This window comes from Centrocercus urophasianus, unplaced genomic scaffold (genome assembly GCF_019232065.1).
Source record: "Centrocercus urophasianus isolate 14NV4802_14NV808 unplaced genomic scaffold, USGS_Curo_1.0 seq_55, whole genome shotgun sequence".
Classification (NCBI taxonomy): domain Eukaryota; kingdom Metazoa; phylum Chordata; class Aves; order Galliformes; family Phasianidae; genus Centrocercus; species Centrocercus urophasianus.
This window is the reverse complement of record NW_024885144.1, coordinates 753,230-768,699: the sequence shown is the minus strand read 5'-3', so window position 1 is coordinate 768,699 and position 15,470 is coordinate 753,230. Positions and strand designations below refer to the sequence as shown.

At 47.8% G+C, this 15,470-nt stretch overlaps 1 protein-coding gene across 11 annotated transcripts in view; it reads right to left on the bottom strand.

Moving 5' to 3' along the window:
- Positions 1-15,470, bottom strand: part of EXD3 (exonuclease 3'-5' domain containing 3) — a 244,883-nt gene that overhangs the window by 93,830 nt on the left and 135,583 nt on the right. For 9 of the 11 annotated variants that reach the window (XM_042835835.1, XM_042835832.1, XM_042835841.1 and 6 more), the window contains 3 exons: positions 12,384-12,554; positions 6,610-6,663; positions 4,952-5,083 (listed from right to left, as the gene is read on the bottom strand). In XM_042835835.1, coding sequence (XP_042691769.1) covers positions 4,952-5,083; positions 6,610-6,663; positions 12,384-12,554 — 357 coding nt within the window. Of the gene's footprint in view, positions 1-4,383; positions 4,402-4,951; positions 5,084-6,609; positions 6,664-12,383; positions 12,555-15,470 lie in introns of those variants that run through there. The other 2 variants (XM_042835842.1, XM_042835837.1) reach the window with 2 other exon arrangements.

The following is a 15,470-nucleotide window of genomic DNA, read 5'->3' as shown; positions in this document are numbered from 1 at the left end:
TCCCCTGGAGCATGGGGAAGCACAACTGCTACATTTAGAAGAATGAAATGACTGTTGTCCGGGCCAAGAAAGGTGACCACAAAACAAAATTGCCCTGGTCCCACTTCCACGACATGACAGAGCAGGGAGATGGCTGCGTGGCTCACAAGTAAGTGAGAAAGATGATGTCTGGGAGTTCTCATCATCATCTGGACAGACAGAACAACCCACATAAAAGGAACGAAAAAGCCTGCTGATCAGATTGGTGTGACAGAGGCTCATGAGAGACGCGCACATTTTCAACCTAAACAACAGCTTGGGGGATCTATATTACTAATTATCGACTAATATTGCCAGAGTTCCCAGGCCGGCTTCAAAGGTTCTCGCAAAGTGCCCCAAGCACTGAGTTTTTCATCTCATCATAAGGACTTTCTCTTTGTCCCTGCTAAATGGATTGCTCTGTACAAGGCTCGCTGCATAAATCAGTTTGCACATGATGAGCTTTGCAGCACTGAAATTCGTTACCTTAACCACAAAAACCAGCAACCTTTGCTGTAACTGTTATAACACTTTTGCACCTCATTTGAAAAAAATAAATGGTGGTTTCCTCTCCTCCCACCCCCTCCAGCCCCCCACCTACTCCTGATCCCATGCGAACACCTCTCCGAAGGGATGGGGTGAGCGGAACTGAAAGAGCAGGGAAGGGGGGAGAGAGAAAACGTATCAGATCTCCAGACAATGAAATAAAGCAGTTATCTCTCACATCCTGCGGGGCTCGGTCTGAGGTCATAAGTTAAACAGGACATCAGAATAGGTGATGTCATTTGCTTATTTAGGATCAGAGTGTTCAGTGAAGTGAAAGAGACGACCTATTTGAATTTGCAGATAATCCCGTAACAAATGCAGGGCTGTCCAGTTGCAGAAACTGCACTTGGAGCCTGAGGTGTTTTGTTCCCTGCACGCTTGTTTTCACAGGGGATGTAATGGCAGTCGTTTTTGTTTGCAGGAAAGCTTCAAAACTTTGTAGAAGGTGCAGACCCCACTGCACTGTAGGTGCAGATCCCATTGGGTATCACTGCTCGGAGGGGTCCCTGCTCTGCAGCAGGAGCAGCCACAGGATCAGCCCAAAGACAACCCTGCTGTTCTCATGCCCAGCGCAAGGGATGAGCTCAGCAGAATCCCCCTAAACCTCAGTGCTCAGCTGGGTAGCTTTTACACCCTCAGGTCAATGGGAAGACAGATGCGCCCTCCTGACTCAGAATCTCCCTTTGGCACTGCAAACCAGCAAGGTCTGCAGCAGTTACAAACCTTTCATGATGGGTTCTTCTGTACCAGGAAGGATTTACCAGCCTTTCTACCACAACACACACTGTTTTCCCTTTGAACCTCTGTGATAAACACTGGTGATACACAGGTTTAAAAGCAACAACTCACACTGTTCATCTCCTCCTGAGATAAACAGTTCCAATCTGATTTCAGTCTGCACCAAGCCCTGCTCACTGCCAGGGGCTCCCAGCCCCTCCAGATCTGTGCTGTTCTTGCAGAAGTAGAGTCTCAGTGGCACTGGCAGCCAGTCCTGTGCCAAACCTCAGCCTGAGGAAAGAAATCCTTTGGTGGCTGAGGCTCACTGTGAGATGGGGCAGCAAACAGAGGCACTGCCCACACTCGGGGTCATCAGATGCAGCCTGCCCCACTCAGTGAGACAGCACAGAAAGCAAGATGGGAGAAGGCGAGTCAGTCATCCAGGCCATGTCTGCCGGCAGCACATTTGTTTCCAAGAGTCCGTGCACAGACAGACCGGTGAGAGTGCCAAATGTCAAACGCCAGGTAAAACAACCCAGCTGTCCCCCATCTGCACCCAGAACACAGCTGTCCTCGTGGACACCTTCATTAGCAGACACTGATTTTTCTCAAAGGCAGGGTGCCTGAAAACCTCCTCTGTGCCGCACGGGCTGAGCCTCCACTCGAGGCCATTTGGCAGATGCCCTCGACGGCTCCATGCAGCCCTGCTGGGCACCAAAGGCACCGCAGTGCTGAGCTCCGCTTCGCATCACCGCTCCCAAAAGGGTGACCTCTGACTATTGGGAAAGAAGAAAAGGTGGATATGAGATAATCAAATGAGCACATCTGCATTTCTGATAGATGGAGGAAAGAGGTTTATTTCACAGATTTTGGAGCTAAAGAAGCACATAATGTCTTGAGGCCTTTTGGCATCAAAAGACAAATTTCATTTTATTTCTGCTCAAGTAATCTAGTATGTTCCTCTCTGAGGATAACAGGAGCCCTGGCTCAGGCTTCTGGGCGCAGGCGGCTCTCCACAAGCACCACCAAGCCCCGGGATACAGCACACAAGGGATGTGTGTGATGGGCACACCAGGAAGGATGTGTCCAGCCCTGCTGGTGGCTTGTCTGTTCCTGGGGCTTTTGAGCAGAGCAGTCGTGCTGCAGAAGGCAGAGATGGTGAGAAGCATGTAGGTAAAGTTCTCCTTGCACTTGCTGAGAGAAGTCAGACAGAGGTAACTGGTGTTTGCCATTGTTCTAGCAGAAAGTGGTGGTGCTCTGGCAGAGTTACAAAGCCAGTCCACTCTCTATATCTGCAAAATGGACACCGTCCATCCCCACTGAGGGACCCGACGTAAGAAATATATTTTACAGCAATCCTGGCTACAGCATTGAATTGAGCCCCATTTTTACCATCTGCTCCACACTACACGCATTAATTGTTACTGCAACAACATTTGCTGATGCATTCACTCCAATCACTTGCACGAGAAGCTCAAGAGACAAAACAAACCCTTGCTCCATGAGACAGTGCGAGGCAGGCAGGATGCCACACTGCTTCCTGTGACATGCAGCAAACCCTTATCTACGTGAGGCGACTGCAGCTGATAAGGGACTTCCAGTGCTGGTGAGCAGAGCTGTGCTGTGCCTTGGCCGTGAGCTGCTGTGGCCTGGGCACCTCCTGCTCTTGGTGTTCCTGCAAGGCAGGCCTGCCTGCTGCCCTCCCCTGCTCCAGGGACAGTCCCAGGTCCCAGCCAGCCATCAGCAATGCACATTTCTGGGAGGAGGTGGCAGAACTCAAGCCCTGAGATCTGTAACCTGGTTAGAGACCAGAACAGGGACTGTGGGGAGGAACAGGAGCCTCCATCCTAATTAAGTGCTAGGTTTGCAGAGAATTAGGATGCTTTAGAGAGAATCTGAAGATGAAGCGCTGAGGCCTCTGTTGGCCACAGCCAGCCTTGAGGACCCTTTAAAATGCAGAAATCTGCCATTTCTTCAGGAAGCAATTAGGCAGCACCACCCTGATCCCACTCAACCCTCTGACCCCAGCTCTCCCCACACGCTGCACAGGGCCGGTGTCTGCATGGAGACAGCTGTGCACTGCAGGATTCACCCCCAGGGCAACAGCATCACAGCAATGAAACTTGCATAGGCTGCAGAGGACAGCTGAACAAAATCAGCTCCGAAATGCCTTAAATGCAGGCAAATACATGATTCAGAACACAGAGCAGTTTGACAAATAATAGCATCTTCCCATGCCTAGCAGTATAAAACATGCAGCTGTTCTACCACCACAATTTACAAGGAAGGCATTTCTCCTAGAAGTGAGAGAACACTCCATATATATTCCTAGCCAGATTGATTACCCCTATTTATACTATAAATTAAGACAGCACGCACTAAAAATGCTGCACAGCTAAGCAGTTTCAGACCCCAGACCGTGAGCAAGGGGCTGGATTCAGACTGGATGCTTCACAGCCTTCTGCATTTATGACAGATGCTGCAGTTTCCTGCAGGGTTTTTTTGTGCGTGCTCCTTCAGGTGGCATTTCAGCAACCACCAGGAAGAGCACTCACACATTATGGGAACTCAGAGAATCACTGAATCCGCACGTTGTCTTTTCTAAACAGCAAAAAAGCCAGCAGGTCACTACGTAACAACTGAGATCCGTTCTTGGAGCAATAAAAACATGAGACTGAACGCACTATCTGACACCTGAGCACACACGTTTATCTTGCAGTAGGATCAGCCCATCAGCCCACGTTGCACTGATCCCATCTACGTGCTGTTACATCATTCTCATCTTACAGACAACCTGCACAGATGGACAACTCTCACTTTTGCTACAAGGTACAGACATGGTTTCGGCAACTAGCATCAGGTACACGCAGAGTTCTAGATATTGCTCTCTGCCCAGGAGTCACTGCTGCTTCTACAGAACATGTGCATTGCACTGGGCCAGCAGACTCTGCTAAGATTGACTGAAAGGCACAGAGTCAGGATTTACTGGCTTATTTACTCCTAGCAGAGAGCTGTACAGTTTCTTCTTTTTCTCTATGTGAACGCTGATAAGGTGAGAGATGGTGAAGCTGCCATTTGGTTTATACAACAGGTTTTGAAGGGATGGGCTGTGGCGTGTCACTGTAACAAATACAAGAGAGAAATTGGAAAGGATGGAGATTTGAACTAACGCAATTAAAATTTCTTCTTAAAAACAACCTGCAGACATTTGGTGCCAAACGCAATCTGGAGTCATCAACTAGCATGGACATGAATTATCCTAATCGCTACTGAAATGAAATGGTCCTAAAAAAAAGTCCTTCTATTAAAGTAATTAAGTGTTATCAGAGTCACAGAGCCATAATTAAACACGGTTTATAATTAAAACAGCGTGTGTCCTAGACAGAGAACGCAGGAACAAAGAGAATGTAACTGAAACAGCCAATGCCAAAACACGTGCCAAGTACCAAAAACTGGAACCCCGCAGTTTGGAGCGAGGCGCAGGAGCAGTGCCTCTGCAATTCTGACCTCATCAGCACCTCTGCTGGATGTCAGCAGGCCCCAAACTCACGGCTTCGCACAGAGTTCGAGCAGAAACTTGGAAACCAAGCAGAGTGCAAAACCCCAAGAGCAGCGGCTGCTGGGGCACCAGGACAGCGAGAAGGCGTGCGATGGCCAGCACTCGTCCTACCTGGCAGCGGCTGAAGATGTCCGCCAGCGTCACGCGAACGTTGAAGTGCTTCAGCACCTGCAGCGCCTGCTCCTTGGCCTTTTCCGAGCAGTTCACAGAGAAGCACCTTCCTTCCCCCACCTGGGACTGCAGCTGGAAGAGACAAGGCACAAACCAAAAGAAATGAGGCACTCCGTGCATCCCGATTTGTTTTTTCTTTCCCCCTCTTTTTCCCCTGCTTAGTTTGGTTTTAATTACAAATAACACTGGAAGCTGAGTTTGATCACACGTGAAACGCGGCTGGATCTCACGCTGCAGGTAAAGGCACCGCCAGGGCGGTGTCTGATGACAGCTTTGTCACTTCATCCCTTATCCACCTTTACCTGGAGCTCACTGATGGCCAAAGAGTTGGAAGAGATTGATGTGGACACTCCCTTGATGTTTGGTTCACACTTGGCAGAAAAGTGTGAAGAAAAAAAAGGACTGGGAAGGGTTCCGACACATCTTTATCAACATGATGAGCACTGACAGCAAGCTGGGCCCAGCCATGTCTTATACTTGTGAGAAGGAGCCCAGCACAGCCATCCTGTCTGAGCGCAGCACACACAGAGGCAAGGAGCAAAGGGACCAGATACTTCCCAGGGCAGTCCTGTACACTGCAAAGCAGTTATTTCCCTTTTGCACTTCCTACATGGTGCTTTGAAACTGAAGTTTGGCCAAATAAGATCATGCTGGCCTCTGAATTACCTGCTGCATCCGCTGTAGGCTCTGGGAACTGCCTAGATCAGGAACCTGCAGCAGAGCACAGCTGCAGTCACCTCACAGCATCATGTCGTGGGGAGAGCTTTCCTCAGTGCCCAGCTGCTATCTAGGAAATTAACCACCTCAGCTCAGCAAATACTCTAAGAAACTATTTGAGTTATTGGGAACTATTGTATCAGTAGTTTGTAGCAAAAAAAGCCCTGCACTCTGGCTCATGTGTGTAATACAGAGAAATTTCCAAATGAATGTTTGAGTAATAACAAACTGCAACAGACTTGCAGCAGGCATTACAGCATTGCAACCAGTGATACAACAGGTTCAATATATTCCCATCAACGCTGTTTTGAAGTATGTCTCATGAAGGGCTCTGAACATCTGGTGCTGAGGGCAAGGTTTGGTTTCACTCTGCTGGCTTTTTTTTGTGTGTGTGTTTAGAAACAGTAAGCCTTCACAGCTTCCACCTGGACTCATGTTTGGTGGCTTCCAGTCTCTCCTTTCCAAACCCAAAGAAAAGTCTCTAAGTGTTGAAACTGTGTCAGTGAGGAGCCAGTCAGTAAACAAGGATCTCTGTGATAAAAGGCATGAGAACTGAGCTGCTTCTCACCTGCCTGTGAGGCCAAACAGAAACACTTCGTTCTGAGATTGCTGAGCTTGATTTTGTATTTTTTTAGTTTCCTTAATGGAAGTCAATTGCACTCCCCTCTGATGAAGTGCTGTGTGTAGAAGACTTTTTACCCCAACCTTCGGCCATTCAGAAACAACAGCCAGCCTCCCAGGACCCTACATAGTTCTTAGTGCAGGAAACATCCAAAAGCCAAAACAGCAACTGCCTTCTCATCAGACTGGTCCTCTTCTCTACTCTGCTCATTCCACATCATGCAATGGTACAACACCAGAAAAATGCCCTGAATACTTACAGTCTGATATGGGAGTCCAGAGGTTAAAATGACCCTTCCCTCCTGTCTGGCAATCTGGAAAAAAAGCCAACAAAACAACAGTACAAATCGTAAGGAACGTGGACTGAAGCTGACACTGGACTCAGTCAAAACAGAGAGAACATGAACTGGTGACACGGGCTTTTTCTCTGCATGTGGATGTGCACTTGCCAAGACGATCTGGGTCTGGTTCAGCAAGATGCTTCTGACAGCAACAGCAGCTTAAGGTATGGCTCGCTCAGCACACGTCGCCTCCCTGCCAACCCCCGCCTGTCTCACATGTGCTGGAACAGCTACTTGTGCATCTGCATTGCAGATGGTGCAGGGAACGGATCCACCTTGAAATAATCCTATCAGAAAGTGTTCTTTCTTTTTCTTCTTTTTTTCTTTCTTTCTTTTTCTTGTTTACTGCCGTAACCCAGACCACCTCTGTTTCCCCAGTGTGGTTCACAATGAAGCAAGCAGTTCTGCTCCCACAGAAATACACAGGTGAGAAAGGAAAAACACTCCCAGCAAAAACACCAAAGTACCATTGTATGCCACTGTGATCTTCACAGACAGTCACAGAACTACGCTCACTCCACCCCTCAGAGATAAGATGGTGCTATTTTCCCAGTAGCCCACAAGCAGACACACAGCAATTCTGCATCCTTTTGAGGCTATGAAGAACACCTCCGTGAGAGCCTGTCCCTTCCTGGTTGCGACCCTGTGCTTTTATCAGAGGCCTGGTCCTCAGGGGAAAGCTCTGCACTGCACGAGCAGGGGTCTCATCATCCACACTCGCAACCTTTGCAATGGAGTAAGAGAAACGTTCAGACGGTTTGGTGCCAAAAGAACATACTAAATCTGGAACTGCAGTTCTTCACAGAGATGAAAGTGTGGCTGATCCTCGTATGATGAAATGACATTGCTCCCTCCCATCCCTTCGTCCTCTACTCTAACAGAGGAACCTCTTTGCCTCCATAGGAATGGAAGGGTTCCCATGTGAACCAGCACTTCTGCTCTGCTGGTGCTGACAAGAGATTGGCACTTGGAGTAGGCACCACGTTTTCTCTTTTCTGGCTTCCATTCTGCTGGAAGCCCTCGTGTTTTTCACTGTTTCCAGATGTGTGTCATGGAGGTCTCTCTTCTGGATCTGCCTCAGAAGCTCTCTCTGGATCACTGTGTAACCCTGGCAGTGGGATACATTGGGGATCTGAGCCTTGATGCACTTCCCAGGCAGTCTGACAGCACCAAGTACAGCCAGGGAACGCCGACGAATTACAGACTGAGATGTTACAAACTCTGCCTTGGACTGCTCTTCTCTTAAGACCCACCTGACTCACAGCAACATGAAACAAGGCTGAGAATGCTCCCAAGGCACCAACTGCCCTTGCAGTAAAAGCAGTGATCATTTTGTTCCTATCGTGACCTTTCAGGTAGCCTCCTTCCTCCTTTTTTATGTGAAGTCACTGCTTTGGCTGCCAATTCTGCATTGAGAAAGCAATTGGCAACAACTTCTAAAGCATCATCCTGCAGGCAAAATCAACCCTCTCTCACAAGTAAAGGAAAAAAAACTCTAGGCACAGGAACCTTGGAGCAGAGACAGCCCTTGCTGCACATGATGCCACTACAAGCAGCCTGGCTTACAGAATGGACCTGCCAACAAATCACCCTCAAGGCACATCAGCAAGAGAAGTCCATTAAGGGAAAGGCAAAACTCCACCACAGTGATTCGCCGACATGGGAAGGGAGATAGGAAATTCCTTCAGACCCATGTGTGCTTCAGGATAAGCCTGAGGATTTCACAGCTGAACGCTCCATTCTGACTTCCTGCATTCAGGGTTAATTAGTTCAAGCTTGATAAATCCCCTTATCTAAATGTCTCTGCAGAGTACCAGAAAAGAACATCAAATAAAAAGGAGAAAAGCAGTCACTCTTCCAGCATGTTTTTCTGCTTCTGGAACAATCACTGGGAGAAGCAGGCAGAGCCAGAAAATGCATGTGATAGCACACATCTGACTGCAACCCGCAGAGGATACATGATGGAGGAAAGAGAACAGCTCCTTCTCTTCCCCTGAGAGAAGTCATAAAGTTCAGCACTGGCACCATCTGGGAGATGTATGATTGGTGCTCACATCCACTGCTTGCTTTCCATCACTGCTCACAAGCTTGGATGAACGTCAACGGGTGCCATTTTTTCCACATGGAGGAACTCAATTCCACACCTTTGCTCCATACATGCCTCTATATTAGACAGCAATTTTTCAGACTACCCCTCTGCTGTCAGCTATCACACGGCAACAGAATTTAATGGAACATCAGTGGGAAGGTTCAACCTCTGCTGTCATCCCACCCACATGCGCATCCGACATCATGGGCCAGCAGAGTAAAAGAGGAGGCATTACTTTCAGAGCAGCTGTTGTATGAAGAAAGATAGCATCAGCTCAGACCGTTGGGATGAAGAGCACTCCCTAATAACTTGGAATTATTACCTAGTTCTGTCTGTTCAGCTCACTTTCATCTGGCAGGGGTGAATGAGCACAGTGAATTACTACAAGACAGATCTGGAAGGGCAACAACAAACAGAAGAGGGCAGAGACAGATCCCACGTTTCGAAGCCAGCACCAGCAACAAAAAGATTCGTGATAACCTGAAGGATCCTGAACTAAGGCCAAAGAAGGTTTCAAAAGCCAGCAGAGCAAAGCCATAGATTTGTAATTTAAAGGTAAGAGAAACTGCTTGAAATTGCTGCCAAGCCTTTGCATGACACGTGTTGGACAAAGTGATGCGTCCTAGAAGAGGCAAACTGCAAGCACTCCCACTGCAAGGTAGCAGTGCAGGAAAAGCTGTGACCCCCTGCAGTGGCAGAGGCCCAGCAGTGCCAAGGATCTACTGGAAAGTGGCTCACAAACCTCAACCCAACCCTGACATCCCTGACCTGCAGTGTGAGGCTCTCAAAATACCCCAGTTAACTTAATAACTATGAATGCTCAGCCCAGTGCTGCAGGACACTTGCTGTACTGCTGGTATTCTAAGCCTAGACTTCTCCTCAGCATTCCTGAAAGTCACAAATTGCAAAGAGCAAGCTATGATTTTGTAACATGGCCTTAAGCAGGAGATTAAACCATAAAGCTAGCTTTGTTTCTTACTGCAGACAACATTTGTATCTACGTCTCCAAAGAAATTCTCTTTCTGCTGACCCAACATCAAAAGCTAAGTCTTGATCTCCAAAGCAGAACAGAAGTCTGAAAGCTTTGTTGGTTCCCCATCTGCCCTCAGTGAATTCAATTTGCATGCTGGTGGGGATGCAGAAGACCAGCACAGCACACCCCAACAACGTGATTACATCAAAACCACGGAGAAAGATGTTCAAAATGAGACAAGATGAGAGATTAGATTCCATCATCACATGAAGCTCTGCTAATGGCAGTGTTAGAGGTCCCTTTGTGTCTCCAAACCAGACCAGGCACATGTTGTTCTCCCTGCTCCATGTAGGAGTCTCCTCTTTGACTTGTCGTCTCACCACAAGTTTTGGGGACTACACATAATGTTGTAAAGGAACTTTCTGCCCCTGGCAGTTCTACCAGCCTTTGGAAAACTATTGCATCTCAAAAGATACCAAGTTTGCCTCAGTGTGTGGGTTATACTTAGAGATGAAGATGGTTTTAAGGACGTCCATTAAAAAAACTGAACAAAACTCACAACTCAGATGAAGGGGCTTTGAGATTCCATCAAGCCTCCTATTGCTATCGGATGCATTAATCTAAAAAAATAAAAATCAGTAGCTGCCTAAGCACACATTGACAAGCCCCAGCACAATCTACAAAGCTATCGGGCTTTCAAGTTTGATCTCAGATAATAGAAGGTGAAGGACAAGACCCATCTGTCTACCAATACTGGAAGTCACTTTGATGCTCATAATGCCTCACTTATGAGAACAACATGGAGCAAACGTCAGGCTGCTCAGGAGTGTTTGGAGCAAGATGTGTAACATGGCTGACAAATCATTTTCATGAAATGACTTTAATGAAGAACAAAAACCAACTCTATGCACACCTGTGTTCCCTATGGCACAGTTTGAGACTGTGTGGAACAATACCCAAACTGCATATCTTGTGTTTGGTGACCAGGATCCAAGCCTTTATCCCAGTCTTTGCAAAAACATTTGCTGCTTTTTGAGTGTACAGTGGTCAACATGCACCATTTATTAAACCAAGACTGCTAGATATAAAGCAGGATGGGAGGAGCCTATTTTTATCTTTGATTATCCAAGCACAGATCAAAGGCTCTGCAAGACGGTAACACTCCAAGGGCTTTTGATAGTGACAGGATGTTTGTGTGGTCACCATAGAGAAAGCAATGTAAAACATCCTGTCCATAGCACGATAAGGTATCAGGATGAGAAGTGGAGATGGGGCTCTGGGGGGAGGCAGTGAGAACCAGTTTGTTTAAACTTTTGCAATTTTGGCAGAGACGAGATATTAATTATTTCTGCAGAAGTTGAGCTTGCCCAGTATTCAGGCCAAAAAGACATCTGAAGAGGAAACATCCTGTGCACCAGGCCGGGTGATCAGCGTGCATTTGATAGCAGCACACTGTGTGGGCTGGATATCTCCATTTCTGGCATAGTAGAAATATGCCTGAAATGAAGAAGCATGAGTCTCTCCTCTGAAAGGCAGAGGGTCAAAGTAGTTATGGGAGTCCAGATCAATGTTTGTTGTCCCCATGCATGTTAGAGACTTCTTCCTTACCCAAACACGTCAGTGTAATTTGTGGCTGATCACCTCTAAGACATTTCACAACTGGCAGCCAGCTAGAAGTCACACTGCACTTTATTATGGAAATGTTTCCGTTCGTAATGAACACTCATCTTTTGATTATGTTTCTCCTTGATTGACCCAGGCACAAGGCAGGCAAATACCTTCCCTGTAAGTCCAATCTGGAGTCCATTAGAAACCAAAGTGAATTTTGGCTTCTGTTCTCTGATCACTGACAAGTTGCTAAAGAACCACCCCTGTCAAAGTCACTTGAGACTGAGGTCACACCTCTGTACTGTTCATATTCCTCTAATGACTTGAAGCATCCCAGCTGTCAACAGTTTGGATGCCCAGAGGAGGGCAAGAAAGCTGGCAAGGTGTGTGCTGAGACACCTCAATCTTCTGGTCTGAGAAAGAGGCCAAGAGATGAGCTCACTGCTCTCTACAATGTCCCAAGGAGAGGAAGTGCAAAAGGAGGCTCCGGTCTCTTCTCTGAATAACCACTGACAAGATGCACAGGAACAGCACAAAGCTGTACCAGGGAGGTTCAGACTGGAGATCAGAAAAATTTCTTTACTGTGGACACTGGGACAGGCTACCTAGACAGGTGGTTGGTGCCCCAGGCCTGTCAGTGTTCAAGAAGCATTTGGATGATGTCCTCATTGATATGCTTTACCTTTTGGTCAGCCCCAAAGTTGTTGGATAGTTGGGCTTAATGATCTCTGAACTTCCAACTGAACTGTTCCATTCCATTCCATCAAACACACAGACTTGTAAGAGATTTGAGTTCACAGCACACTCTGCTCACTTCCTTCCTCCTGGAAATGGGGCACCAAGCCCACACACTGTTGCAGGGACTACCAAATTCCAGTTGCCACACAGCACAGCTTCTTGGGCTGAACCAGAGAGCTGGGACTCAGCCGTGTGCTTGCAGCTCCTGAGAGTGACTTATTGGTAATTCAGTAAGCTGCTCCAAGGAGTGCAGATGGGAGTTATAAACACACACACACCACTGACCTCAGCTGCTTTCCTATGGTCATCCTCATTCTCCAGCATCCGGACGTCCACACCAAGGCAGCGGAGATAGCGCCCAAGGCCCTGCAGCATGTTATCACAGACCACGCTGAACTCTTTTGGGGAGATGGGAGCAGGGGGACGTGAGATCTCTTTATCAGATCCTCTGCATTGCTACGGAAAAGCAAGAGATCTGTAAGCAGCAGAGAAGAAGGTTGACTGTCACCATGCCTGTTCTGCCTCCCTGCATCTTCCCACCGTGACAAACCCAGCTGTCCCCTATCATGTGTTACAGCTGCCCCCACATCCTGCAGCACCCCCAGCTCCTCCTTCACGTCCTTTCTTCAACTCTTCAACAACCACCTACAGCCTGAGCAGAAGGCCGCACGCGGTGGGGCTAATCTGGAACTAGCCATCTACCTGCAGACACCCGGTCACCCAAAGCAAGGATCTGCAGCCTTTCCTTGAGAAATGCCACCTTGGCCTCTATGCTTTACACAGACAGAAATATATCTTACACACTGCTATCCCCCTATGAAATTAGACTGCAATCAATATAGATGTTCCAAGGTTATTCTGTGGGAAGGGGATCTGACAGACAGGGAGAAACAGGTAGACAAAGCAGTCATGTTGGCCTTGTTATCTTCGGAAGTTTAAAAATAGGCAGTGCCTGAATTGTGTTTATTTTATTTCAAATTGCTGCTGGGGGAGTTCCTGCAGTTGGAGACTTTGTCTCTGGGAGGCTCCCACTACAATGCACGGAGAAGGGAAGTTAATAAGGAGCCTCCAGGGCTCAGCACTGCCTTCAGGAACTTGAATCTGCTGGGATGACAGAAGGGAACAGCCACCATCTATGCAGGGCTACGATTCTGTGATTCTATGCTATCCTTGCAGCACTTCATTTTATGCAGGAGCTGATTCAGCCTTGGAAACACAGCAGAGCACCATTCAGACACACCTGGGCTGACTCTTAAAACCAGCTCAGACTCCAGGGCTCAATTTGTGAGATGCTGCACTCCCAGAAGCTGCTACATGCAATGAAGGCTCTGCAGCACTGCGTGGAGAGGCTGGGCTGTCCCCAGCTCCTGGAAGGACCCTGGTGAACACAGACATGTCCTGAGGCGTCAGGGTCTGTGATAACAGATCAAGTTGGCCCTTCAGCGTTGAGGTAGTCGGAAAATACTTAAGCATGTGGTGCTGCCTCCCTTCCAACAGATGTAGAGGAGCAGCAGCTGGCTCTTACTTGTGTTTATTCAGTGGCTAACTGTGCCATATGTAGTTTTTTTCTCATGTTTCATCCCAGCAGAATGCAAAAGGCTTCTAAAGGAGAACAGTGTCATTAGCCCCACTTTGGGTATTGGATAAAGAAACACTGAGAGCTTGGAGTCAGGCAGGATGCAGGCAGGCAAAGTCTGCTTTTCTGAGTCCCAGTCCGGGTTTTACCAACTACCTCGTGGTTAATGAATCTGACTGTACAGAATACAAAGATGACCCAGGAGTTCACAAGGTAATTCAAGCCTGAAGTACTCACTTTTCCCATCCCTGCAGCAGCCAGTCAGGTATGTTGCAATGCACAATACTCCCATGAACACAGAGCCCAAGGAATTAGGAAACTACTGAGCGGCTTTGCACATCACTATCTGAATAATGGGATACTGCAGATGTACATATTTGATAAGGAGGATACTGGAAAGATAGCTGTGATCAAGAGTATCTCTGTCCAACCATGGACAGCAAGCCTCTCTAGAGTCTGCTGACTGCCATGAGCCCACATTTGTGACATCAGGAAGAGGACACCATGTATGATAAAACTGGAGGACTACTGTCCACTCCTGATCTTTCAAGCTGAGTCACATGAGGCTCTGACTGGGAAATCAAAAAACATCAAAAAGACTTTAAGTCCCTTGGGAATACATTGAATGGATCGGGAGCACTGGAGACTGGGATCTGGGCAGAAGGAGGAGAACAGACCAGCTGAAAGAATGGCTGTGTGGATGGTGTTATGTCCAGGGCTTTGGGTTCCATGACCTAGGATGTACCTTCAAATGACTGTGAATGCTGACATTGGATGAGATGCAGCTCACCAGGAGGGGAAAGAACACACTGGGCAGCAAGCTGGCTGGACTTATCACCAGAGCTTGAAGCTAGATTTGACAAGGGAAGGGGATGAACTGCTGAGTGACAAAGAAAAGCCAGGGAATACAGTCACCTTAGGAAGAAACTGGGGAAAGCCTCAGATTTGTCCCAGAGGATTTTGGGGGGGTTTCTTCAGATATGGAGAAGGCTGAGGTACTTAATGAGTTCTTTGCCTCAGTCTTAACTGGCAGCCAGGCTTCCCATGCCTCTCATGCCCCTGAATCTCTAGGCAGAGGTCAGGGAAGCAAAATCCCTCCCACTGTAAGAGCAGAGTAAGTCTGAGATCACTTCATGAGGCAGAACAAGTCTATGGGGATGGATAACATGTATCCCAGGATCCTGAAGGAACTGGCTGAAGTGGCTGCTGAGCCACTCTGTCATATCTGAAAAGTCATGGCTGTCAGGTGAAGTTCCCAGGGACTGGAAGAGAAAAAGGGAAACATCACTTCCATTTATAAGAAACGAAGAGAGGAAGACCTGGGGAACTACATGCTGGAGCGCCTCGCCTCCGTGCCTGAAAAGATCACGGATCAGATCCTCCTGGAAGAGATGTTAAGGCACATAAATGGTAGGGAGGTGATCTGAGATAGTCAGCATGGCTTCACCAACAGCACATTGTGCCTGACCCATCTGGTGGCCTTCTATGATGGAGTGATGGCATTAGTGGAAAAAGGGAGGACAACTGATGCCAACTACCTGGATTCACAAAGCCTTCGCTATGGTCCCACACCACATCTGTATCTCTAAACTGGAGAGAGATGGATTTGAAGGGTGGAATAAGGAACTGGTTGGATGGTCACAGACAGAGGGTTGTGGCCAGCAGCTCTAGGTCCAGGTGGAGGTTGGCGACGAGTGATGTCCCCTGGGGGTCCATCTTGGGACCAGGGCTCTTGAACATTTTTATCAGTGACACAGACACTGGGATTGAGTGCACTCTCAGCAAGTTTGCAGATG